This window comes from Camelus dromedarius, chromosome 10 (assembly GCF_036321535.1).
Source record: "Camelus dromedarius isolate mCamDro1 chromosome 10, mCamDro1.pat, whole genome shotgun sequence".
Lineage (NCBI taxonomy): Eukaryota > Metazoa > Chordata > Mammalia > Artiodactyla > Camelidae > Camelus > Camelus dromedarius.
This window is the reverse complement of record NC_087445.1, coordinates 1,299,927-1,327,511: the sequence shown is the minus strand read 5'-3', so window position 1 is coordinate 1,327,511 and position 27,585 is coordinate 1,299,927. Positions and strand designations below refer to the sequence as shown.

General features: G+C 54.4%; 1 protein-coding gene across 4 annotated transcripts in view; it reads right to left on the bottom strand.

The window, feature by feature from the left end:
* The window catches only part of PHF2 (PHD finger protein 2), an 88,761-nt gene that overhangs the window by 6,926 nt on the left and 54,250 nt on the right, over positions 1 to 27,585 (bottom strand). For 3 of the 4 annotated variants that reach the window (XM_031447225.2, XM_064490088.1, XM_064490090.1), the window contains exons 4-17: positions 18,773 to 18,933; positions 15,835 to 15,976; positions 14,840 to 15,026; positions 13,636 to 13,798; positions 12,593 to 12,680; positions 12,040 to 12,146; positions 10,424 to 10,515; positions 9,138 to 9,227; positions 8,162 to 8,521; positions 7,122 to 7,241; positions 6,554 to 6,672; positions 4,608 to 4,786; positions 4,395 to 4,465; positions 3,418 to 3,581 (exon numbers count right to left, since the gene is read on the bottom strand). In XM_031447225.2, coding sequence (XP_031303085.1) covers positions 3,418 to 3,581; positions 4,395 to 4,465; positions 4,608 to 4,786; positions 6,554 to 6,672; positions 7,122 to 7,241; positions 8,162 to 8,521; positions 9,138 to 9,227; positions 10,424 to 10,515; positions 12,040 to 12,146; positions 12,593 to 12,680; positions 13,636 to 13,798; positions 14,840 to 15,026; positions 15,835 to 15,976; positions 18,773 to 18,881 — 1,991 coding nt within the window. In that variant the 5' untranslated portion in view covers positions 18,882 to 18,933. The remainder of the gene's footprint in view (positions 1 to 3,417; positions 3,582 to 4,394; positions 4,466 to 4,607; positions 4,787 to 6,553; positions 6,673 to 7,121; positions 7,242 to 8,161; positions 8,522 to 9,137; positions 9,228 to 10,423; positions 10,516 to 12,039; positions 12,147 to 12,592; positions 12,681 to 13,635; positions 13,799 to 14,839; positions 15,027 to 15,834; positions 15,977 to 18,772; positions 18,934 to 27,585) is intronic. The other variant, XM_064490089.1, reaches the window with a different exon arrangement.

Here is a 27,585-nt window from a genome sequence, read left to right as displayed (position 1 = left end):
CTACTTAGGCCCCCTCCCTGGTCACAGGCCCAAGAGGCCCGGCGGTGGTCCTGCCCTGTGTGGCTGACATCCCGGGCTCTGCTTGCCTGCCCCACATGCCCCCGGGGGATGGGCCCACGCTCAGGGCTGCCAGAACCCAGAGGCAGCACCCCAGAGTGCCATTCCACATGGGTCCCAGTGGTTCTGCATTGTCCGCTCCCATGCTGCCCGCTTCCTGCCCCGGCTCCCAAAGTGTCTGAAGCACGTTTAGTAAGACATTAAAACAAGAAGGGATCAGGAGTCCCTCCTCAGAAACAAGGTTCCCAAGACTGCAGCTGGAGGGTGCAGGGAGATGGAGCTGGCCCCGGGGAACAAAGACACAGAGGGTGGTCCCCTGTGGTCCTGGGGTCCCAATGAGGCAAGTTTGGACAAAAGCCATCCTGTGAGGGGTACTGCTGGGCTCCAGGCCAGGGACTCTGCCCCAAGCCAGGAGGAGGCGACGGGCAGGCGCCTCTCTGGGCAGCCCTCCATGCATACCACTTCCCCTAGCCCTGCCTGGGACGCACTGGACCGCAGTGTTTTGGGGTTTTGCTGGAAGCGAACGGATTACGGTTCCAAAGCCGCAAATAATGGGAAAATCAAATATGGTCAGACCGCCACGGAGAGCTGGGAGCCCTCCATCAGATCTTCCACCTGCCCCAGCACCCTCCTAGCCCCCACCGACCCACGCCATGAGGGCAAAGGGCCGCCCAGACCCAGCCAGGAGCACGTGGCGTCCGGTTGTATCACTGCTGTAGCATCACCTCTCATGCTCTCTGAGCAGGCCCAGACCCCCGACTCAGCACGAAAGCCAGCAAGAGCTGAGAGCCGGCCATCCACCCTCTGCACCAGGCTCTCCAGGAGGTGAATGAGGCCCTTCTTGGCCCGCCCTGAAGGTCTCGGGCCCCCTCACCCGGTCTCATGGCCTGGACAAGCACCAGGCTTCTGGCAGGGATGGGAGGGTGGAGGCCTGGACACCCACCACGAGGGTCCCCCGGGAGCCAGCGTGGAAACCAGCCGCCTGCCTGTGCCATCTGGACCGCGTGGTCCCAGCCCAGCTTGGCTGCAACCCGAGAGGGAGGGGCCTCGGAGCCCAGGGCTGCAGTCTGTCTACACGGGCCGGCGAATCAAGGAGCGAAGTCTAACCAGTGTGCATGGAAAATAATACCTTAATCCTCCAATTATCATACCAAAATCCTCTCCTTTCCCCCCAGCGGTAAACACTAAGCAAACCATCCACAAGAAATTAACATATTTTCCTCCATTTTCTTCAGCTGCTTTTTTTTTTCCAAACAGCGAATACTTAAAACAGAGCAAATGGACCATCAAACACTGACCTACACTCCAAATGGGAGACTTGGGAAAGGAACTGCCTGCGGCGGCCGAGGGGGCCCAGCCCCGGCAGGCACACGTGCACGTGTGCGGGCGTGTGTGAGCCACACGTGCGTGCCTACAGAGCGTCCTCAAACTGGATGCCCTCCTCCTGGCAGACCGCGCTCAGGTTGTCAGGAACCCCAGCCGCAGCGCCTGCGTCCCAGCTCCACGCAGAGTTCGGGCACCAGCGCCATCGGCCCTCATCCCGGGGGTCCTCTCCCTGGGCCTCGTGGGGGACCTGGCGTATCTAGGGCACCTCTCCAGGGTCTGGTGTCAACCAGTCACTGAGGTACCAGCTAGTTACAGTTCTTCCCCTTAGAATAAGGGCACTTCAAAGAGGTGAGGGGCCAGCCCCGGGCACCAGCACCCTCCAGGCAAAGACAGCTCCTGTCCAGGCAAAGGGGCCTCAGGTCAGGGTCCCACCACAGCAAAGGCCAGAGGGCATCACTGCATAGAAGGGCTTAGGTGTGCACATCAACAGACACCACTTAAACCCCCAGTCATACTCCACTCCCATGAGAGAAGGTGTCTACGGCTGTCTGTGAGCATAACACTGCACAAGAACTGGCAATTTATGAAAGAAAATACAACCATTTAATTTAGCAAGAACCCTTTTCAATCAAGCCCTCATCTGCCTCCCGGAGCCCCGCTATCCAAGGCGGGGCTGACACGCTGGCTTCCCCAGGTTCACGAAGCCTTGGGGACCTCGATTCTGGAAACACAGACTGAGAGGCAGACGGGGACAGGCAGAGGGCAGATCTAGGGAACCGAGAGCACTGAGAAGGCCATATGGGCCCTGCCTTCCCCAGGCCAGCAGCACGGTCAACCTTCCAGGATCCCCGCTCTTGGGTCCTGTTATCATGCAGATGGAGATGCTGGTCCTGTCTCTGCTGCTTCCTGGCAGTGTGGCCTGAGCCTCAGTTTCCCCATCTGTGCAGCAGGCATCTGCTGTTGACTCGAGGACTGGAAGGGGAGCCACCGTCTACCATAGTGGATTAGGTCCCCAGATGGGGAGGCTGCAGGGGGAACAGCCCCAACCCCTCAGTTTTCTGTCTGTGGAACTCGTGGAAACTCCGTGTGAAAAAAAAAACACAACAGGCCATGATGCTTAAAAACAAAAGTTAACTGGGATTAAAAGAATTTAACTGGGACCACCAGGAGAAAAACAAGCCCTGGCCCTTCATCCAATGCAAAGCCCCAAGGGGATTAATCCGTTTCTCCAAATCAAAGGATGGCAGCTGGGCAGGCCTAGGCAAGGAGGGCAGCCGGAGCTGCGCGGACACACGCCCCGGCCTGCCGGACTGCCCGGAGCCTCGGGGCCTCCAGGGAAGAGCAGCGTGCACACCCGCAGTGAGTGGGCTCCTGAGGCCGCACACCTGGGCTCCCACGGGTCTCAAGGACAACGCCTTGGTCCCCACACAGCCCCAGTCGGTGCGGTAATCTGGGAAACTGGCCAAACCAGCCCCTCCTCAGTCAGGGAGTGGGCTCCACACCCCCAAGCTCTGAAGCCGTCATCTCCCTAGTCACAGGGAAGCCAGGATGGGGTCCCAGAGAGGCCCGTTAAATGCCCTTGACCTTGACACTGGGCGCACACAGTGGAATTTTTCTTGTTTTTATGGCATTTGGGAAGCGAGGAGACAGAGACAGCTAGGCGTCCCCACCTGGAGCAACCCCAACACCTTCCAGGTGCCCAGCCTGGCACTGCGTCCCCGCAGGGACCCACAGGTATGGTGGCCCCCCCCAGACTCCTCCGTCATGGCCCCCACGTGGAGCTGCTCCTCAGCTGCCTTCCCATCCAGCATCCAGGACGTCTGTCCTCAGAGCTCCATGCCCTGGCTCGGGAGCTCTGCAACACGCAGGGCCTGCACTGCCAGCCTCTGCTCACCTCCCTGGCCACCCGACACCACCTATGCCAGGCAGGGGTCGCACTCTGGCCGCCTGGCCTCCGGGACGTGGATCCTCAGGGCTCCGTCTGGCCCACCTCCGTGGAAGCCCCCCCCCCTGCCCCGTGGGCACCGGGCCTACCTGTTGGGGTTGTACTCGAGCGCGCCGACCTCCTCACTGGCCTGCAGCAGGTCCAGGATGCCCGCGGCCGAGCCCCCACCGTCCTTCTTTACTTTGGCATTGCGGGCGGGCTTGGTGTCTGTGTCTATGTGCAGCGAGCCCTCGTCAGAGGAGTCGTCGCTCTGCTGTGGGGACAGAGCAGCGGGTCAGAGAGGGCCTTGGCGGTGGGGATGGGGACTACTGGTTCCCTTCAGTGAGAAAAAGGAGATTTTTTTTTAAAGTTTTTAAAGAGCCTGTCCTTGTAATGAGCACCTGCCAGAGCTCTGTGCTGGGATCTTGGGGCCCCACCTGCACTGCTTCCCAGAGGAACCCTGGTTCGCAGGACCTTATGCAAGCGCCCCGGTACTGAACAGAGATACAAGAGGAGTTGCCATGGGTGGACTGGGAGCAGGCGCGTGTGCCAGCGCCTGAGGGACCCCCTGCTTAGAGCCCCTGGCAGGTGGCTCTGCAGGGATATCCTGGGCTCTGCAGGCAGGATGTGACCCTGACGAGGAACCTGGCCTCCTCAGAGATGGCCACTGCATCCTGGGTTGGACATGGCCTTAGAGGGCATCTAACTTAACCCCCACACCTTAGCACAAGACCCAACAGCCAGCAGGCCTGGCCCCGCTTCCCCCATACCCCCGTCCTTGAGCATCAACAAGATGCATTACCCTCACTGCAGGTCTGACGGGAGAGCGGCTCCCAAGGCCGCACCACTCACACACACCTACAGACCTTCCACAAGCCCCACATCTGCCTTTGCCCCTCCTGTGCAGGGCCCCGGGGCTCGCTCAGCCTCCCCAGGAACATGGCCCCTTCTGCACCCCGCCCAGAAAGCTCAGTCAGAGATGTCCCACCAAGCGGCACGCGAGCCATAGCTTTGAGGACGTCCAGAGACGGGGGTGGACATCTTGCTGGGCCTCCTGTGACCAGGGCCCCAGGAGGCACCTGCTTACCTTGCAGAGCGCCGAGTCCAGCTTTGGCTTTGTCACGGGCGTGGGCAGCGGTTCCTTCTTGTCCAGTAAGACTGAAAGCAGAGCAGACGGGGGTCAGTGGTGGCTTCGGAGGAGCGGGAGCCCAGGTCCGGCGACCCCCGATGCCCACTCCACATGCCCAGGATCGCCCTTATGAGGCTGGGCCTGTCCCCACCCCACGTCCCCCCAACTCACAGGACAAGTCCCTCTTCGGAGCATTTTTCTTCCTCCTGATGGGAAACTCGTCAATCTTGAGCTCCCCGTCATCTGACACGTACTCATACTCGTCCCGCACAGGCTGGGCTTTGTCCTCCTTGAAGTTCTGCAAGGCCCCGAACACCCCTGGGCTTGACTGTGGCTTGAGGGCCTTGGAGCTGGGGTGGCAGAAGCGGGCTGGTCAGTGGGCGTCGCACAGCCTGCCCAGAGCCTCCGGCACCCCACCATGGGCCTTGGAGGCCCGAGAGCTGGGTGGGACCCTTCCCAACCCCACAGGCTCCTCCCGTGCCATGACCCCAGCAAGGACAGCGCACAACGTACGGGGTACACGCCTGGCCCTCCTCCCCAGTGCCTGGCCCTTTCTCTGGCTGCTCAAGGTCGTGCCCCTCACTAACCCCTCAACTGCAGCCACTGGGCGAGCAAAGCCCTCCTTCACCCTGCCCTGGGGCCTGATACAAGCCAGTGCCCCCTGGCCTGCGTTTTCTGCATGGCTATTCTGAAAAGATAAATTCAGGGCAGATGTGCAGACACGATGGTCTAAAAAGTGTCATACACACGTGCAACTCATCTTCCTCCTGGGATCAGACAGGGCTCCTGCAAATGAGGAGAGCCCAAATGCTACAGCCGCCGCCTCCCCGTCGGCTCAGGGCACTAATGCACACTCAGCAGAGGGGACAGCATGCGGGGCAGAGGCCTCTGCAATTGCCAACGCGTACAGCTCCTATTCCCAGCAACGGAAACGCAGAGGGTGGCTGGCGTGAGCTGTGCCGGGCGTGGGCATGAGGTCTGTAACACACACACACACACTCCCCACGTGCACACACACGGGGGTGGTATGGTTACCAAGGAATGAGGAATGTCTGCTTTCCTCTCCTCCATTTCTAAACCCCATAGCATGGAGGGTCAGCCAGAGAGTCAGTGTCGCGCAGAAGCCCCCCGGACCTCATGGCCGAGTTTCAGATAAATCGAGGACATGCAAAGGCCATGAAGTCAGGGCAACAGGCCCGCGCCCCGCCTGCGCACTGCCGTGAGCTCTCGGGAATCACGCTCCCCCATGCCAGGCCTGCACCCGCACCAGGTGCTGCCAGCTCCATCTCCCCAGCACCTGAAACGGCCTTCCCCCATCCTGCAGGTGAGGAGACTCGGGCGTACAGCGGAAGAGTGGCCCCAGTCCCATCGCAACACGTTAGCTTCCTGGTTGCTGGGTGCCCACCCTGGCCTCCGGATTCAGCTTACAACTGCGTGTGGGGCCGAGGCCGCGTCTCAGCAGGCATGGGGTGCCTGGTTCACCCACCTCCCATCAGGCCAGCCCAACACACTGGTCAGCAGATGAGGGGAGACCCCTCATGCAGTCTGCACCCCAGACACGCCAGCTCGCACACACACGCCCTCCCAGGCCGGGTGCCCCCATCTCTCAGCTTAGTGCTATCTCCTCCTCCCTCGGGGACACGAGGACTCCACAGCACCCCAGGGCCCACAAATCCTTCCTCCTTGGCCTCCATCACAGCCGTAATTTTAGGTGAATTGAGTACTGGGTTAATACCAGCCCCTCCCTATTGGCGTCTGGGCTCCAAGGCCAGGACCCTGACTCCCATCACGTCCTCTGTGCCAGCCCAGGAGAGCCACTCAGCTAATATCCGCCCAATCACACTCTCCTCCTTCCTGCTGGCACACACCACTGCCCCTGCCCCACCTACCAGAGCTTTGGCTCAGGAGGTAGGGAAGGGGTCTGCCTGGTGATACCAGCCAGCTCAGGAGGGAACTCATCTGCGAAGCCCTCCAGGGGGGGTGTGTGTGTGTGTGTGTGTGTACAAGCAGAGGATGTGTGTGTGTGCATGTGATGCCGGGGTGGGGGGCATTCAGAGCGTGTGTGTGCGGCACGTGGCACGTGCAACCAGCCCCTCCTGGCACAAGCACTCACGTACCCTAGGAGCTTCTTGTTGGAGAAAGAAAATGAGAACTTGGTGTCCTTGTTGCCTGACAGAGGAGACTTCTCCAACTTCTGTTCCTCCTCCATCTTCAATAGGGAGTCAGGCTTGCTGTTCTGAAAAGCAAACCCAGGACTGTCCTTGAGCCCCACAGAGGCGGCCAGTGGGGAGAGGCAGCAGGACTGGCCAGCCTCCTCCCTCTGACCATGTCACCTGGGGACCCGTGCCCATGGCAGCCCCTGGCCCACAGGACCTGCCCTTGGACGCTGCCCCGTTCCAGGGAGTGTGAGCTTGAACCAGGGGAGGCCACACCAGCCATTGTCCTAGGCCGGGATGTGCCCACGACAACCCCTCGGAAGCTGGCTCCATAGAGGCCACGTGCACAACCAGACCCTCAGCACTGCCCACCTGGGGACAGGTGGACACACCTGACACACTCCACAAGCACACACTCACAGCAAACAGGTGCCCACCTCCGCTCACACCACCGAGCCCGTGTTCCCCCGCACCGCCCTCCCCGAGGGCGGACTCGCGAGGTGGGCGCATCTGCACACAGCCCCCTCACCTTGTACTTCCACTTAGCCTCCGACTTGCTCTTGGTTTGCTCTCGGATTTCCAACCTCTCCACATCGTTCTGCGTGCTGACCACCTCCTTGTTGGGCACACTCAGGACATTCTTTGTGGCCTAGAAAATACTAGCCATGATCTAGTATAGGACATGGGAGGGCAGCCGGGCCCCATCAGGCTACTGCGCGAAGTGAGAGCCACTTCCTGAGCCCGCCTCCTGCTGGCCTGCATGCAGCAGCTCACCTTCCATCAGTCTGCTCGTCCACCTCTCCAACTATCCACCCACTACCACCCACCCATGGATCTGACCATCTTTCTATCCATCCACTCACCCACTCATCCACCCACCATACACCCACTCATTCATCCTCCCACTCTCCCTCCTCCCTCCTCTCCCTCCCTTCCTTTCTCTTTCTCTCCGTCCTTCCACCCATCCATCCATTCATTCATCTACCTTCTTGAGAAAGAGAAAGCCGTCTAGCCTGGGGAAGGGAAAACCAATGTGCCCCACTTACGCCCCTGCGACACTAGCTCTGTTAGCCACCAAACTCCTGGGAAGTGGATAATGGCTCCCATTTCCAGGAAGTCACTCCATGTGGCCTGCTCTCAGGGACTCATGGTCCCCAAAGCCCACACCTAAGACTCTTTACTCACACTGGTGGCTTCTCAGGGCCAGGCCTGCCTCTCTAACTGCCTGCAGGTGCTCAGGCCCTCAAGGCAACCCGGCCTCATCGCCAGCCCCATCACCAGCCCCTCTCCTGCCTCCACACTGCCCACCACTGGGTGCCTCACTCGCCTTCAGGTCCCAGCCAATGCCTGGGCCCGAGGGAAGACTCAGCCAGCTCGTTCCCCCAGGTGACCCTCAGTGGTGCAACCCTGATCCAGCACCAGCTCTACTGCCTTCATTGGGAGGGTCTCGCCCCAGCTGCCCTGTATCTCCAGCACACAGACCCCGCAGCCCCAGGACCCCCCGTGGACCTGGAGCCCGGAGGTGCCCGCAGGCCTGCCGGCCTGGGCGGGGAGGGCACGGCCACCCACCTTGCCCTTCTTGGGGGGCTCAATCTTGGTCAGCGCCTCCTTGGTGTGGGCCTCCAGCAGGTCCAGGTTGGGGATGGTGGGCGAGGCTGACCCCCTGCCCTTCTTCCCTTTCTTCTTGCCCCCATCCTTGAGCTTCAGCGACTTGGGAGCCTTGGGGGGCTTCGGGGGCTTGGGGACTTTGGACGGCTTGGGCATCTTCATGGTTTTGGGAGTCTTTTTTTTGGACACTTTCTCCAGAAAGGCCCGAGGAGGGCTGGCCTCAATGGGGGACGGGGGCTCCTCCTTCTCCCGGTCCCCAAAACAGACCTCGTCTGAGGAGACGGCCGCAGTCACTTCGGGTCGGGAGGCCTTGGAGGCATTCTGGGAAAAGGACAGGGAGAGGTGACCAGCCACCTTCTGCTGGAGGGTGTCGCAGCCCCAGGCCGCGGGAGGCACTCAAGCAGAAAAGGAGCAACCGACCACACGATCAGCTCACACGTCCACATTTCTCCTGCACCATCTGTAGGACACGCCCACATCCATCACCACCACCTGCGAACACGGTCACACCGCCTACACCACCCGTGTGACACGCTCACATCTGTCCCACCCCACACCATCTGTGAAACAGGGCGCCAGCAGTCTGCGTCCGCACGTGACCCCTCCGCCTCCTTGGCGGGGACTGCTGTCCCACCCTGAGGCACGGGGAGGCTGTGGGCTGTCCAGGCTCACACAGCGTCCTCCCTCAGACCCGCAGGGAGCTGCAGGGAGTCCCCACCCTGTCTCCCATCCCCTATGCTTCAGCCAGGAGATGGGAGTGTGCCACGGGGCCTAGGAGTCCGGGCCCCTGTCCTGCAGGGAGCCCCGCCCCACAGGGGCTGGGGGAGGGGCTGCCTCGGCCATGGCCGTCCCTGGTGGGCAGCCCTGGGGAGAACGAGGGAAGACAGGCAGAGATCTCCCTTGACCGAGGCTAGCTGGCCCCCCAGGTCAACCCTACCTCACTGAGCCGGATCTCTTTGGCCAGGTCTTTGATGAGCTGTGAGGGTTTGAAGTGCTCTGGGAGTTCATCCTCATGCTCTGCCAAAGCCTGCAGGGCAGCCACACACAGGGTCAGCGGGTCTCCCGCTGGGTCTGGGCACTGAGGCCCACCCATCCACCCACCCACAGGGACCCCAAGCAGGCTCGCCTCTGTGGTTTCTGACACACGCCCTCTGTCCCTCCAGACCGTCCCCCACCTATCCACCCAGGACTCCCAGCCCCATTGCCACCCAGACAGGCACAAGGGCGGGGCTGCACAGGAGTGGACTGGCTGCATGGGGTCCTGAAGGGGTTAGCCCACTCTGGCCAGGCACTGCCCCGACGGGAAGGCTCTGCCATGACCCTACTCTGAGGCGGACACATAAGTCCCAGAGAGGAGGGGTGCCCAAGGCCACTGCCTCTGCTATGGGGTGGATGGGGGCCATCCCTTCTTCCTGGGCACAAGGCCGCTCCACCTGGCCATGCAGCTGCTGTGAGATAAGAGGCCACTCTGCACTGCTCCGGGCCTTGAGGCCAGGGGACGTGTGGCCGAAGAAGGGCCCTGGGAGGGGACTTGCCACCCGTCCCAGCCCGCCCACGAGAGCAGCACGAAGTACACAGAGTTCCCCTCCTGCAGGCCTGGTGGGACCTGCCCCTGACTGGGAGGGAGTCCCCAGGCAGTGCACACTGCCCCAGAGGGCACCCAGGGCTGACCAGCCCCGCACTTCCCACTGCACCCACAATCCAGGCAGGATGCCAAGGCAGGTGGGAAGCCATTCCTCTGGAGTCTCCATTAGGAGAAGCAGCTGCTGCGTGGGTGCTAATGAGGGGGGCCCAGAAGTGCTGCTTCAGGGGAGCCGTGAGGGGCACAGGGCAGTGCTACTGTGGGCAGGGGACAGAGGGGCACAGAGCAAAACCAGCTTCTGAGCTGGTGCCTGGGCCAGCTGGTAGGACCAAGAGGATATCTCAGCCGAACATCCAGCCAGCCACTAGCCTGAGTGCTCCCTGGCCTTTTGGGTTCACCCAGCACTGTCTCCACCACCTGCCTTCCTCCCACCGAATCTCCCTGCCACTCAGCCCCCGCCCCTCAGGCCAGGCCCCTGGATGATGCATCCGCCCCCCACCAACAGGTGTCTGACCTAGGCAGATGGCACCCACCTGATTTACACGTATTAGTTCCCACTGAAGGAAGAATGCGCCCTGGGGACGGCTCCCCACCTGCCATCGTCCCCTCTGCCCTGGGTCACACCTAGCACACCTCCCTACCTGCTTTTTCGTCCATGATCTGAAAGCACCATTGAGAATTTTAGCTCCTTGGACTAAATGAGGGGGCAGCTGCTTCCCAGATTTGTGAGAACCTGGGGGAAGATGGAGGGGTTTGCTCAGGAGGGTGCCCACCCTCACCTGCTACCTGCAGGTGACTTAAAGCCCCGGTGGTGGGAGGCACTCACGGCCGGACCTTTCAGAGGCCTCTGCCCACTGCCACCTGCCCAACTGCCAGCGGTTCCTCTTGGAACCTAGGAGACACCCATCCAAGACACCCTGTAAGGGGCAGGACTGGCCTCACTGTCCACCCAACAGGCCCCTCATGCAGGCAGCCCAACTCCCCCCTCCATCTGGTCCCTGGCCTGCATCAGCGAGCGGCCACAGTCACACCCCAAAGCAAGCATCCCCAGGTTCCTCCTGAGTCCCACTCTCACATTGCACCCTGCACAGCTGAGGGACACCAGGCAGGATCCGGTTCCCACTGGGGTGACCCAGGGCAAGCACCACCTCAAACACACCCTTGGGAGCCAGAGCCAGTCCCATATAGAAGGCACAGAGCGTCCCCTCTTCTGGCAAAGAGCACACTACGGAGGCAGAGCAGCCTCGAGCTCTGATACCAGCCGGTGACCATCTATCTGCCTGGCAACTCTCTGGGTCCCCTCAGCCCTGGGGCTGCTGTGATGTCAGCCCCTTCAAAGAGGAAGGCCTGAAGCAGAGGGGCGGGGGCAGCCCAGCAAGGCCCGGCTGGCCAGCAGTCACTCTGGCCAGGCTGTCCCCAGGTCCCAAGGTGTGGCTCCGCCAGCATGACCCCCATCCCACCTCCCCAGCAAGGAGCCCCCCAGGCAGGGCACGCCCTCTGCCAGGGTGGAGGCACAGGGTTCGAATTTAGAGAGTGATGGGTGAGTTTCAGTGAAACCCGGGCAGCCCAGGTTTCTCATCTCAAACTAGAGCCAAAGCGCCTAAGTCCTAATAAGGTGGCCTCCACTTGCGGCTCTTATCAGAACACAAGAGAGCAGCTTCCAGGAAGGGCAGGCGCTGCTGAAAAAGGAAGCTCTCTGTGAAAGCAAACACTCCTCCCACGTGGCTGCAGGAAGTCTGGAGACCTGAGCAGAGGGTGGCCACCAAGAGCCACGCGCTGATCCCAAAGGCATGACCCCGGCAGGGCCTGGGATGGAGGGCCATGACTGCAGAGGGCAGAGACCCAGCGGAGCCACCCCTCCCCACACGCCTTCCACGAGGGGCCCTGCCACGCACACCCACCCCTAGTACAGCAGGGATGCTGCAGGGGTCCCTCAGCTGGTGGGGGCAGGCATACACCCAGGCCTCGAGATGTCCCCACTGAGCCCAGTCAGTGACCACACGAGGCCACGGGCACCACGCCGAACACACACTAGGCCTGGGAACACTCGGCCAGAACTCTTTCTGAAACAGCAGACTGCCCTGCAGGCAGGAGTCCTGTCCAGCCTCACACCGCACAGACAAGGAAACTGAGGCCCGGGAGCTGGGGGGACTGTCCCCAGGGTCCCGGAACTGTTACCACTCCGCAGCGCCCCTGAGCTCCGCACGCAAACCAACCACCCAGAGCTGCAGGCTGAGACGCAGACCAGGGGACGTACTTTTGAATGCCTCCAGCAGGTGCTTCCCCATGTACCAGCAGGCAGTTTCGAAGTTAGGAAACTGAGTCAGGCTGCCCAGTTTCAACCTTCTTTCCACTTCATATGCTCTGGAAGCCACAGCAGAGAACTATTCAGTGCGTTAAGCCCTGAGCAGGCAATGCTAAAGGAAGGTGAACCCACGCCACAGCCAGAGGCCACACCAGGCCATGCCCACTCTGGGCTCCCTGCTGGGCCATGCGTGGCGCAGTGGACCAGGGGACCACATCGTGACTAACACTTCGCGTGAGGGTAAGCCCCATGGGCCGCGGCTTCTAGAGCTCTCTGTCAGTGCCCAAGGAGAAGGCACCTTGGCCTCTCAGCTCACCCCAAACCCGCCAAAGGGCCACAGAGGCTGTCGGGCGACCAGGCACCTAGGGACCCTGGTAAGATCACAGCCCGTTTCCTCCTTGCTCCCCCTGCACAGAGGCCTGGCCAGGGCCACCCATGGGTCGGGCCCAGCCAGGACTCAGGGGAGGTATCACCACACCGGCCAGGGGCTCAGGCCTGGTCCTACCTCATCTGCATCTCCACACTCAGGCTGTGGAGGAAATGTCCCGCGAAGGCCAGGCAGTCCACAGGCGTGAGCGTGGCGTAAATCCAGCCTGGGGAGACAGGGATGTGGCTGCCCCCTCAGAGCTCTCATGCCGGGCTCTCGGCAGCTACCTGGCCTGACTCCAGCCTGCTTGGGCTTGGGCTCGGGCTCCTGCCAACCTGCCCTCCGTGCCCCATCCACCTGGGCCCTCTGGAAGGTACCCTGGCCCCTGCCTCCGTGTAATAAGTGGGTGGGCCCTCCCGGAAGAAGAGACTATCCGAGCTGGTCCAGTCTGTTCAATCCAGCCCTGCACGGTACAGACAGGGAAACCAAGGCCCAGGAGTTGAGGGGATCTGCTCAGACCCACACCAGGGTTGGGCGGCCTGGCATCCCTGGTCTCCACGTGCAGGGGCAGAAAGAGACAGGGCAGAGCTGCCACACCTCCCAGGAGAGCTGGGCTCGTCTCAACATCACCCTCAGAGATGGGGCCTGGGCCAGACTTCAGGAAATAACTGTGATTGTAGGAAACAGGGGTGAGGGCTGATCAGGAGGGACTCAGGAACATAAATCAATGGAAATGTGAGGACTTATGTTAAGACAATCAGAAAATCTGAACATTGGCTATTTGGCTATTTGGTGATACGAAGAAACAGTTCATTTTTAAAGTATGATGACGGTATTGTAATGACGTTATTTTTAAAAGGAAATCTTACAGATTTGGTGAAATACTTATGGATAAACCAACGTGACATCTCTAAAGGGCATTCACCTGCTCATGTCTACATATGTTTGAAATGTCGAGATGAGCAAACACCGCCTCTGACAGGGTACCTGGGCTCTCTGGGCCGGGCTCCTGGGGCCGGGCCCGCATACAATCCCATGTGCCTGGCCTCTGTGAGAATGGCCAGGCTGGAGTCTGTGGGCTCTCATGGCCCCAAAGTGGCCCCAGAAGTGATCAGAGAGCAGGCCTGGCCCCAGGGCCCCACCTCAGTGGTGGGGATGCAGCACGGGGACAGGGAACTCACCTGAGGGGATGAAGAGTGTCTGACCCTGCTTGAGGGTGCACTTATAGCATTTGTCCACCTGGTCGGCAAAGAACATCTCACTGTGGTTGGAGGCAGACTGCCAGCGCTCGTACAGGGAGATGTTGGCCGAAGCTGGCTTGATGAGATAGAAGATCTTCTCCCCCTGCCAACAAGAGGCCATTGGCAGAGCCTGTCATAGGCTGGGGGTGGGCAGAGCCCACTCAGCCCTGGGGATGCTGAGAGTCTACCGTGCCCTGGGGATGGGTCCTGGTTTCAGAACCATCCTACCCAGGCCCACCATTCCTGCCCTGGAACACTGGGACCATGGGTGCTTTCCAGTCAGAAGTCTGCGTGTCAGGAAGGTTCTAGGTACAGGAGCCCCAGCATGCTCAGGACAACTGCCCCACTCCACAAACACACACCATGTCTCCACAGCACTGTGGGTGCCGTGGGTGCCAAGGGAAACAATGCTGTGTTCTGCTGTCTGATGAGTTACAGGAAAGCTCTGCTCTTGAAAGTGGCTTGAGTCCCAGTTGGAGATGAAAAGATGGCACCCCTGCCAGTCCCAGTTCAGCCCTGTGCTTAGACCAGGGACATGGGGAGGCCCTCACTCACAGGGCAGACAAGCAGAGGACTTGCTCAGGGCCTCACAGGGCTGGGATCAGAAGCTGAGCCGCCCACCCTAGCCAGGCTCCAGCAGGTCTGGGGAGACCCGGGGCAGGATGGTAAGCCCAAGAATTACGGTCTCCTTTGTTCCAGCTCTCTGCCACTCAGATGTCACTGCAGCCCTGCTCCCCAGCCCCCAGTCCAACCCTCATACTCCCAGTAGGTCATGCTCCCATGTTGCCTCTTCCAGGAAGTCTTCCCAGCATTGCTCTCCCTTCCCTGGACACAAGCTAGTGGTCACCACTCCAGTGGGCAGCCTCCAACTGATTCATGAACCTCAAGCTTTAGAAAAAGGCAGCAGCTGTGGGCTGCTCTGGTCCCGAGGTGCTCCCCCTGCCTGCCCCACACCTCCCGAGGGTCCAGCATCTGCATCCCTTCTGTGGAGAAACAGTCTGTCCCTGCCCCACCCTACGCTGGACCGCAGACAGGCTCGCAGCCCGACAGCACCGGGTCAGGAGGGGACCCTGCCATCGAGGCCGCTTGGGGCCCGCGCAGGGGGCGGGGCGGGGGCGGGGGCAGAGGCCCGCGCAGCGCTCACCTTGAGCACGTGGTACCAGGCGGAGGCGCCCCCGGAGTCGATGTGGAAGTCGGTGTAGCTGTCCTTCACGCAGATCAGGCAGTACTTGGTCACCTTGGGCTTGGCCAGCAACGCGTCGTCGGGCCAGTAGTTTTCCACCCAGGACAGTTTCTTCACGATGTCAGGAGGCTCCACGAAGCTGGACATTCTGGAGACAGGGACAGGAAGAGCAGTCAGCAGTGACGGGAACCATCGCCACGTCTGTCATGCCCCCGGGGCGGGGCAGGGGAGAGGCTCTGAGACAGGCATCCCACATCTACTTCTCCACCCTGGGTTAAATGGCGTTGCTCCCATCCTACAGATGAGCAAACTGAGGTTCACCGAGGGAGAAATGAGCCCAGCTGCTGGGTGTGGCCATGGCAGGCATCTAATACTGTTCTCTTCACCCAAAGATGGGCACGGAGAAGGCCTGAGAACCATCTACCCCAGAGACAACGTCCTTCCTGAAGAACCAGAAAGAGAGAAATTTCAGGTGGGCCCAGGCTAGTGCCACTGGGCGCGATGGGGCCCTGGGAGTAAACAATTGCTCACGCACAGCCCAGGTGCTTCCTGGTGTCACCTAAGGAAAATCCGCTGCTCTCCCGAGCAGATGCCTGGGTGCCTGCAGCTCCCTGCCATTCCAGGCCCCTGTCAGACCAGGTAAGTCATCTCCTGGGAAGATGTGAAAAGGCAAAGGCCGCCTTTGATTCAATTAAATGCCACTGTCCTGGGTAGCACACTGCATCAGGAACACCCAGCTCAGCAGCCCCTGTGCGGTTACAATTCCGCCAAGCTGAGAAGGGGGTCTCCATGTTCTTGCTCCCTTGGGTACATCTGTGCATTCGGACAAGACTGTCACAAGTCCCAGGCCAGGCCACCTTGACCTCAACAGCCTGAGTCACAGGCCCTCCTCTTTAAACCTGCAGCATGTTCCAAACTGGTTCCGTCTCTGTCCTTCCTGCCCTGGCCCCATTCACCTGGTGTCAGAGAACTCGAGGTTGGTGAGGTTAAGGACCCGCTTGCGGTTGGTGCTGTAGTAATAGTCCACAAACTCCTTTAGCTTCATCTTGCAGTCCTTCTGCTTGGTGACATCCGTCACATCCACGCTCCGCTCCGGGCCTGAGGAGGCAGCGGGACGGGGTGAGCACACCCAGGGAAGAGGGCGCGGCTCCCACCCCTTGAGGTCAGGGGCCAGGACGCACATGGGGGATGCTCACTCACCCTTGGAAGGTGGCCCAGGGGAGGGCAGAGTGCTGCGGCTCTAACGTCTGACCCCACCCCACTCCCCGCCTGCCCTGGCCGCTCCTTCCCATGGGCCACCACAGAGACCCCCGGTGCATGAGGTGGCACAGCCACAAACCTCACCTAACGAAGCCAGAGAAGCAAATAAAAATATAGGACCCAGGTAGACTTAAACTTCAGATAAACAATGAAGATGTTTTTTAGTGTAAGTATATCCCAAATAATGCATGGGACATACTTATACTTTAAAAATGTTTAAATAAAAATACTCTCACATTTCCAGAGCACCAATGCATTATTCTGAAAATTGGTAAAGAAAAGAAAAAATGTTTATCCTACATTTTCTATAATTTGATGAGGAAAATTTCAAGGTAAAAAATTGTTAATGAGAGAAAGAAAGTTCTGGATGACCAAGTAACTAATGAGGCAACGTTCTTTATAGAAGACTCACAACAGGAGGAGAGAGGACAGAACTGGAAAACTCGCCCTTTGCAACAGTCCTCACTGGCTGCTCAATGAGCCGAAAGGCTGCTGGAGCTTTCTGTGCACAGATGAGGCTGGACCACCTTGACCATTGAAATAACGTGAGTGGGAGCACCTCTACTCTTGGAAGGAGTCCTGCCGACAACTTGAATGCAAATCCAAGCCAGCCTCTAACCACCTGTCACAGGAACTACTGGGGACCGAGGAACACAGTAAACGACACCACTGTCGTTTGGCTGACAGGGACACTGTCAGGCAAATCCTGAGTGTGAGATTTTTCCCAAATCCCAAATAGGAAAGATCCTCTAGGACAAGCCCACTTCTCCAACAAAGCAAGGGAACGGAAAGGGAGTGGGGGCTGTTACAGAAGTAAAGAGACTGAAGGGACATAAAACCCAAATGCAGTGTGTGGATCTTTTTTGGATTCAAACAGCCAAATGTAAAAGCTTATGGTAAAAACGAATATGAAAATGAATATATGTATATTCATGTATGATGAAAAATTGTGCTATATGCCAGAAATTGACACAACATGATAATCTGACTATAACTCAATTTTTTTTAAAAAGGTGTTTTTGAGGCAACTGGGGAGAATTTAGGTGGGTCTTAGATGATTTAAAAAAACTATTTTTCGCATCATAGAGTACCAGAATGGAACTGATTACATTATTTTAAAAGCCATCTGTCAGCGCTGTGTTACAGAGCTGGCATGGGTGAAATGATATATGTACCAGAGATTTGGTTTCAAATACTTGGGGGAAGAGGGAGTCGGGGAGACAGGAAAATAGCAAAAGCTGGTGAGTTCTGTGACCAGTGCTGGGTGCATGGGGGTTCACTGGTTACTTCTCTCATTTTGTGCATGTGTGTGAAAGTTGCATAATACAGAAAAATTAAGAGAAGAAAGAAAGACATTTACAATTGAAACCTCTGGACTGTCTCCTCCCCTATGTGGTAAGCTGCTCCCCACTCCAAGATACACAGCTGCAGGGCTGGGAGGCTGGGCAGACCTGGCCCCATCCTTGGCCGCTGGCTGAGCCTGGGGCCTGGAAGGCAGAGCTGAGAGTAGGATGACTAGCTCCTCTGAGGGAAGAGAAGGATGCCTGGTACCTTGCTGGCACTCACTAGCCATCAGCTAGATGTTACGACAGGGGCCACAACCTGGCAGAAGCAGCTCCAGACGGTGGTAACTGCCAGACTAGAAAAGTGAGTCCCTTAGCTCCCTGCCACAAGCTGGTCGGCCTCGGGGCCACCCTCAGCCTTGGCTCCAGAGAAGGAGTGCACCTAGTTCTCTGGAATGCCAGTGGCTTCCGCTATGGCTTGTACAGATGATCTCATTTAATCCCTACCACCTCCTCCCCACTCAAAGGCTTTACAGATGCAGCAGGTCAGGAGTTCAGTGATGGAACACCTGTCTGAGGGTGTCAGCACTTGTGCACTCCCCTGTCTGGTGTGCAGCCAGAGCTGGCCTGGGCACTTGCCTTTTCAGGGTCTTTCCTCCTCCCCCACTGGCCACCCAGGCACCCCTGGGCACAGCCCGAGCCCTGGCAACCATGAGGGCCTCAGAGCCGAGGTCACTGCAGGGGAATGCTGACCTCTCTGTTCCAGACGACACCCCAGCACACACAAGCACATCCCTCCGCCCAGAGGTGTCCTGACAGAGGGTGTCCACAGTGCTGGGAGCTTCCAGGGGACACAAGACAGGACTGCCAAGAGCCTCAGCTAGACCCTAGAGGGATCCAGAAAAGGAGGTGGTCCGGGGGCCATGGGGAGGCATGTCCAGGGCAGACAGGGAGGCCAGCCACCTGGGTGATCCCAGGAGAGGCTGAGGAGGACACAGCACGAACCACAGGAGCAGTGGCCCACGCAGCCGGGGCCCTCCCAGGCACGCCTCTCGTCAGCACCCAACAGAAATGAAATCTGCGGTTGCCCAGATGAAGGCCACCATTCAACATCCCTCATTTTGCAGGCAGAGTAACTGCGAAGGGAGGGAATCTGGGTCATCCATCATTTGGTGGGCCTTGGGGTCTCATTCTAAGAAAAGCACTAGGAATGGAGCACGGGGACCCTGAGTTACACCGGCTCACGCGTCTCCGGACACAGTCAGGGCCTAGGCGGTGTATTCGGGGACTCCTGGCTTGGCATCAGCAGGCCCTAGAAACCCACAACCCACACGAAGGAGAGGGCACTCACCCACGTAGTTCTCGACGTCGCTGACGTAGAAGGTGGGGGCTGGGACCGCCAGGCCCAGCCCATCTTTCTTGGGGACGAGGATGGGCTCGGTGAAGCCGTGCTCTTCCATGTAGCCCAGCGTGAGCTGGCTGCCCGGCACGCGGGCCACCACATCTTCCGCGCTGCGGGGAGGTCACAAGTCCGAGGTCACGTCGGGCCAGGTCCCAGCCCCTACGACAGGTCCGGACAGGGCCTCGGGGCTGGAGACGTGAAGCCCAAGCCCCGGCCACACACCCGCCACGGCCCCAGGAGGAGGGCCTGCCACCGCGCCAAGCTCACGGGTCACAAGGCAGCCCCGGGGTAGACACGGCAGGGCCCCACACACTTGTCACAGACAGGAACCTTGAGGTCTGGGAGACCCAGGCACCTGCCCAGGGCCGTGGTGAGCGGAGAACAGGCACACACCACGTCCTTCCCTCCTACTACAGAAGAGGGAGACTCCAGAGGTATGAGCAACATCCGCCCCGCCGCTCGCCTCTTGCCCCCCACTCAATAACGTTCCTCATGGGTGCTTGGAGATCAGACCCCACACGGGGGCAGGTCCAGGACCTAAGGACACAGCAGATGGACACAAACCCCTTTGCAGAGAGAAGCCACCCTCTAGACAAGCCGAGCACAGGACCCACGGGTTGGGTGGGCTGGTGGTCAGCAGCCTTCCTGCTTCCCTTTGTGCTGGACGCTGTCCTGGGCTTGTGGTGATGCTGGAGAGGGGTTTTCATCAGATGAGTGCGCAAGGCCATTAACCCACAGCTGAGGGTGTGCTGTGGTGGACACAGCGGGAAACAGCGTCAGACTGGGCCTGCAGAAGCCCAGGGGAGCAGGCGTGATGGGGGTCAGGGGTCTGAGAAGAACTGTACCGGCAAAGGTCTTGGAGGGAGGAGGATTTGGCAAATGTGAGGAATGAGAAGAAGCCTGGGCGGCTGGGGGACAAAAGGGTAGGGCGGCGCCAAGCACCCAAGGTGAGGAGGTGGGTCAGGCCACCTCATGCCAAGAGCACTGGGAACCACTAGACAGCTTGAGCAGGACAGTGACAATCAGAGGTTCATCTGGCTGCTACGCAGATGGACAGTGGACAGGAGCAGGGCCAGGGCGCAGTGGACAGGGCAGGGCCACCACAGAGGAGGAGGCTCAGCACGCAGTGCCTGGACTGGAAGGTGGCAGTGACAGGGAAATGGCAGACTCCAAAGACCAGACAGGGGTGGGAGGAGAACAGAGGGAGGCACAGGTGAATAGCTGAGGGACTGGCCTGAGTGACCAAGGGCCAGGAGCCATTGACTGAGGCCTGGAAGAGGGACAGGAGTGGGGGTGGGGACAGAGCCAGGGCTGAGTAGGGACACACTTGGTGGGACTGGCCAGTGGATGCACCAGTTGGGCAGACAGGTCAGGAGCTCAGAGAGACTGGTGGCTGGAGAAAGAAGCCGAGGAGTGGCTGACCAGGGGACAATCTATGAAGCCAGGGAAACAGATGGTGGGGAGCGAAAGCAGAGTTCCTCAGGGAGAGCAGTCAGCAGGGGAGGAGGCCGGGCAGACAGAGGAGAGCCAGCAGACATGGAGTCACAGTCTCCGTGGAGGACAGGACGCAAGGAGGGAGGGGCTGCACCGCTGCTACATTTTGACAAGTCAGTTAAGGCGAGGCCTGGAGAGTGATCCTTGGGTTTGACCCCATGGTGACAGAATGTTAGGGATAAACCAGAAGGCCTGAGTGGAAGGTGAGGAAGAGAAGGAACGTGGTAGGCAACTGCTGTGAGAGGCACTGGGAGTATTGGAACAGTGCAGACAGCTGTGGAAGCCAAAGGCAGAAGGTCGCCCTTGATACACTGGAACCCCAAGCTCTCATCTCACTGGTGAGAGTTCCAAATTCACACAACACCCATGCGTTGGGTCTGGAACTGCGAAACCCATGAGGACCTAGCAAGAGGCAAGAAAAAAAACCACCCTGTGGGGGCAGCCAGTCTGCCCTGGGAAAGGATGCCCTTTGAGGGTCACGCCTCACAGAGGAGGTGAACTGCCCGGGGGTGGAGCCTGCAGATTCATCCGCCAAGAAAAGTAGACCCCAAGAGCTGAGGATAACAGGATAATTGAAAAGGGGACTTTAAGACAAATATATTACACACATTCAAAGGGATAATGAGAGGAAAAGGCAAAGAAAAGAGCAGGAGGGGGAAAGAATAGGCAACACTGAAAAGTAATATGCATTTTGAAAATCAAAATACAATGACTGAATTTTTTAAAAACTCAGTAGATACATTAAATGGGAGCTGATTGAAAAAAATTGGGTATTTGATTTGAAAAATAACATAGAGAATGGGAAAGAAGTGCTATTAAAAGAGAAAATAGAACATTTTTCAGAATTGAGATAAAATATGACATCTCAAATTAAAAGAGCTTCCTTGAGTCCTGACCAGGATATATAAAAAGAAATGCACGTTAGAGGCACTGCAGCATACCCGTGCTACATCAAAAGTGAGGAGACAGTGGGGCTTCGAGATGGTGGAATAAAAGGATGCGGGGCTCACCTCCTCCCACAAAAACATCAAAAATACATCTACTTGTGGAGTAATTCTAATAATTCTCACAGAAAACCTACTGAACTCTGGCAGAAGAACTTACACTAGCAAAGCTACAAAAAAAAAAAAAATCTCCTTGTAACCAGGTAAGATTTAAAAAAAAACGGAAAAAGAAGAATCAGGACCGGTACCTGCGCACCCAGGAGGGAGCGGTAAAGAGGAAGAGTTCCCTCGCCCTGGGAAGACCCTTCATCAGCGGGGAGATTAGTTGGGACAGAAAGGGAGCTTCAGGGGCTCAGAGGAGACCACTGCAGCCACGTCACTGACCAGAACAGAGAGAAACTGGGGCCAAGGGTGCAGGCCACCGTGCAGCTCCCCAGCCCAGCACTCGAGCTGCTGTGTGTTGGAGCTGGGCACTGAAGCTGGGCTTCAGACGACAGACCTGGGGTTGGCTTTGCAGAGACAGCCTGAAGGAGCTAGAGTAGGGTGTGGGCTGAAACTGGGAGTGTGTGCAAGGGAGCCTGGGTCTGCCATAAAAAGCCCCACTGTTAGCGCTTGCTTGTGAGCAGAGGGACAGGACCCCACCATAGTAGCATCCGTCTCAGTGTGCTCACAGGGTGTGGTCCTGCCATAAAAGCCCCACTGAAATGCAAGGGGAGGGGTGGGACCCCGCCAGAGTGGTCTCTTTCTTGGTTTGCCCTCAGCTAGGGTGGCTCCATCTCTGGGAGCTGTGACAGGGAACAGTCACTGACAGGTTATCCCCAGTGGAAGAGAAGCTGAGGTCTGGGCCTACTCCCAAGGGTCGCATGAAGGTGAGGGCTGAGCCCTGTCCTGGGCATCTTTGGCGGATTCACAGCCCTGGTGCCTCTGTGGACTTGGTGTCTGTGGGACATCCCAGCGGAAAGCTGGTGCATGGCTGGGGTAGGTCTGCATTACAGGTGGCCATGCACACATGGAGTCAGGGCTGGGGTCTGGGCTGACCCTGTTGCCCATGGTGGATCCAGGCGCACAACTACAGGTGACTATGGCAGGTCTTGGTGCCTGACTTCAACAGATCTGCCCTGGTGACTTTGTGAGCACAGTGCCTGAGGGGCACTAAGGCAGGCTGTCTGCATTCCCATGACTGAGGCGGGGTTGAGGGCAGCACCAAAAAGAGTGTATGTTGTGTATGTTGCAAGCTCGCACAGTAGGTGACAGGCAGCACCACAGAGGGCACTTCCCCATGGCAACTCCTGTGAAGGAGTATCCAGCAGCTCCTGTCCCAGGAGCAGCACCTACCAATCCCACCCTACCTCACACAGCAGCTCAAAAATGGATCTGGGGGCCCCTACTCCAACAGCTGAGGAGCAGAGCTCACCCCGACAGGGCTGTGACAACCATAAAGCAAAGAAGAGGCCCCTTCAAACCCCAGTGCAGGCTCTGGTCACCACAACACCAATCACACCCCCTATCAAGGGGGTAACAGCCAGTACACACAGAGGAAAGACGTGGCAGCCGTGCATACTAAAAACAGCCCTCATAACAAAAATGTTAGAAGCATGCAGGTTACACAGGGACACACCCACATAAAAGCAGCCCTTCAAGACCACAGTAGATAACCGTTACTCATAAATCCACAGAGTCAGAGAGATCTAAGTAAAATGAAGAAGCAGAGAAACCACTCACAGTTAAAATAACAAGAGAAATCCCCTGAAAGACAATTAAACAGACCTCTCTAGTCTACCAGACCTCAAGTTCAAAAAGAAAATAATAAAAATACTGAACAAATTAAGAAAGGCTATCAATAGAAATGCAGATGACTATAAAAAAGGAACTAGAAACTAGAAAGAGGAACCAATTAAAATCAGCTCATCTGCCAAGATGAAAGCCAAGCTAACGGCAATAAGTCACAGACTAAATAATGTAGAAAAACGAATAAGTGATCTGGAAGATACAATAGTAGAAACCACTCAATCAGAACAGCAAATAGAAAAACAAGTGAAAAAAAGTGAAAGCAATTTAAGAGACCTACGGGTATACAGACCTAACATAAAGCATGCCAATCTATGCATACAGTGGGTCCCAGAAGGAGAAGAAAGAAAAACGGGGGTTGAAAACATGTTTGAAGAAATTATGGCTTCCCAAAACTAGAGAAGGAAACATGTCCAGGTATAGAAAGCACAGAGGGTTCCAAACAAGATGAACCCAGACAGACCTACACCAAGACATATTATAATTAAAATTGTAAAAGTTAAAAATTAAGAAAAGATTTTAAAGGCAGCAAGAGAAAAACAGTTAGTTACAAGGAAACCCCCCACAAGGCTATCAGCTGATTTTTCTACAGAAATGTTGCAGGCCAGAAGAGAATGGAAAGATATATTCAAAGTCCTGAAAGAGAAAACTTGCAACTTAGGATACTCTACCCAGCAAGATTATCATTTAGAATAAAAGGAGAGATGAAGAATTTCTCAGGCAAGCAAAAACTAAAAGAATACAGCAATACTAAACCTATTCTAAAAGAAACATTGAAAGGTCTTCTCTAAATAGAAAAGAAGCAAGAATCTACAGAATAGAGAAGATCACATTTGGAAATGCAATGACAACAATTAACAGCAGATGAATAAACATGAAGCAGTAAAAGAGGACATCAAAGTCATAAAATGTGGAGAGAGGAGTAAGAAAATGTAGATTTTTTTCTTTTTTGTTTTTTTAGAATGTGTATGAGCCTATATGATTACCACTCTAAAACAAGTAGATAGAGTAATGGGTTAACATACTTGAAAAACAGGCTACTCACAAATCAAAAACACACAACAGAGTCATAAAAACCAAAAAGAAAATAAACGAAGTGTGACATGAAATAAAATCATCAAACCACAAAACGAAAAACAAAGAGAAAAAGGAACAAATAAATACAAAATCAACTGGAAAACAAGGTAAAAATGGCGGTAAGCACCTATCTATCAATAACTACCTTACACATCAATGGACTAAATGCTCCAATCAAAGGACAGAGAGTGGTAGATTGTATAATAAAACAAGAACCTATAAAATGCTGCCTACAAAAACCCACTTTAGGGAGAAGAATGCACAAACACTGAAAGTGAGGAGATGGAAAAAGATATTACATGCAAATGGAAATGACAAGAAAGCAAGGGTAGCAATACTCATATCACAAAATAGACTTTAAAACAAAGGCCACAAAGAAACATAAAGAAGGACACTATATAATGGCAAAAGGGCCAATACAAGAAAAGGATACTATACTCCTTAACATATATGCACCTAGCATAGGAGCATCTAAATACATAAAACAAATGCTAACAGATACAAAGGGAGAAATTGATGGGAATACAATAATAGCAGGAGACTTTAATACCCCACTAACATCAATAGACAGATCTTCCAGAGAGAAAATCAATAAAGCAACAGAAATCCTAAATGACACAATAGAACAGTCAGATTTAATTGATATTTTCAGGACATTACATCCAAAAAACAAAACAAAAACAAAAATAAAAACAGAATATACATTCTCTTCAAGTGCACATGGAATATTCTCTAGGATAGACCAGAAACTCAGACACAAAACAAGCCTCAGCAAATTTAAGAGGGTAGAAATTATTCCAAGCATCTTTTCTGACCAAAATGGCATGAAACTAGAAATCAACCACAGAAAGAGGAATGAGAAACAAATGATTGCATGGAGACTAAACAAAATGCTATTAAAAATTTTTTTTAAGTTACTAAAAAAAAAAACTAATGGGTCAATGATGAAATCAAAGAGGAAATTAAAAAATACCTTGAAACAAATGACAATGAAAGCACAACCACACAAAATCTATGGGATGCAGCAAAAGCTAAGAGGAAGTTCATAGCAATATAGGCTTAATATCTCAAATAAACAACATAACCGACCACCTATAAGAATTAGAAAAAGAAGAAGCAAAACTAAACTCAGCAGAAGGAAGGAAAAAATAAAGATCACAGAGGAAATAAATAAGAGACTTTAAAACAATATAAAAATAAAACCAAGTTCTAGTTTTATTTTGAAAAGATAAACAAAATCAACAAACCTCTGGCCAGGCTCAGCAAGAAGGAAAGAGAGAGGATATAAATAAACAAAATAAGAAATGAAAGAGGAGAAATGACAACCAATACCACAGAAATACAAAAAAAAAATAAAAGGATATTATGAACAATTATGTGCCAATAAATTGGATAACCTAGAAGAAATGGACAAGTTTCTAGAAACACACAGCCCACCAAAACTGAATCAAGAAGAAATAGATCATTTGAACAGACTGATCACTGTAAATGAAATAGGATCTTTAATTATAAAACAATTCCCTGCAAACAAAAATGCAGGACCAGAAGGCTTCACTGGGGAATTCTACCAAACATACAAAGAAGAACTTATACCAATTATTGTCAAAATCTTCCAAAATACTGAAGAGGAGAGAAAACTCCCAAACTCATTCTATGAAGCAACTAACAACCTGATAGAAACCAGACAAAGACTCTACCAAAAATGAAAATGACAGGCCAATATTTTGATAAACATAGATGCAAAAATTCTCAACAAAATATTAGCAAATTAAATCCAACAACACATAAGATCATACACCACAATCAAGTTGGTATCAACCCAGGGTCACAAAGATGGTTCAACATATACAAATCAATGTGATACACCACATCAACAAAAGATAGGACAAAAACCACATGATCATCTCAATAGATGCAGAAAAAGCACTTGATAAAATTCAACATTCATTCATTATAAAAACTCTTAACAAGTGGGTATGAAGGAAACATATCTCAACATAATAAAAGCTATTTACGACAAACCCACTGCCAACATAATACTCAATGGTGAAAACCTGAAAGCTTTCCTGTTAAATCTGGAACAAGATAAGGATGCCTACTCTCACCACTTCTATTCAATATAGTATTAGAAGTCCCAGCCATAGCAATCAGACAAGAAAAAGAAATAAAAGGGATTCAAATTGGCAGAGAGGAGACAAAATGCTCACTATATGCCAATGACATGATATTATATCTAGAAAACCCTGAAGACACCACACAAAAACTACTAGAGCTGATAAACAAATTCAGCAAGGTAGCAGGATTAACATACAGAAATCTGTTGCATTTCTTTATACTAATAATAAAATATCAGAAAGGGAAAGTAAAAAGCTAATCCCTTTAAAAATCACATCAAAAAAATAAAATACTTATGATAAACCTGACCAAGGCAGTGAAAGACTTATATGCTGAGAACTATAAAACACTGATAAAGGAAATTAAATATGACTTATAGAAATGGAGGGATATCCCATGCTCTTGGATTGGAAGAATTAATATTGTTAAAATGGCTATATTACCCCAAAAAATCTACCAATTTAATGCCAGCCCTATAAAACTACCCAGGACATTTTTCACAGAACTAGAACAAATAATCTTAAAATTTCTATAGAATCACGTAAGACCCAGAATTGCCCAAGCAATACTGAAGAAAATTAAGGAAGCTGGAAGCATAACTCTCCCAGACTTCAGACAATACTACAGAGCTACAGTAATCGAAACAATGTGGTACTGGCACAAAAACAGACATATGGAACAATGGAACAGAATAGAGGGCCCAGAAATAAACCCACACCCCTACAGTCAATTAATCTTCGACAATGGAGGTAAAATATACAATAGAGAAAAGATAGTCTCTTAGGCAAGTGGTGTTGGGAAAACTGAACAGCCTCATGTAAATCAATGAAGTTAGAACACTCCCTCACACAATACACAAAAATAAACTCAAAATGGCTTAAAGACTTAAACATAAGACAAGACACCATAAACCTCCTAGAATAGAACATAGACAAAACATTCCTGATATAAATTGTAGCAATGTTCTCCTAGGGCAGTCTAACCAGGCAATTAAAAAAAGCAAAAATAAATAAATGGACATAATTAAATTTATAAGCTTTTGCACAGCAAAGGAAACTGTAAACAAAACAAAAAGACAACCTATGGACTCAGAGGAAATATTTGCAAACAATGCAACTGACAAAAGCTTAATTTCCAGAATATACAAACAGCTCATACAACTCAATAACAAAAAGCAAACAACCCAATCAAAAATGGGCAGAAGACCTAAACAGACATTTCTCCAATGAAGACATACTAATGGCCAATAGGCACATGAAAAAATGCTCAATATTGCTAACTATCAGAGAAATGCAAATCAAAACCACAAAATCACCTCATATTGGTAAGAATGACCATCATTAA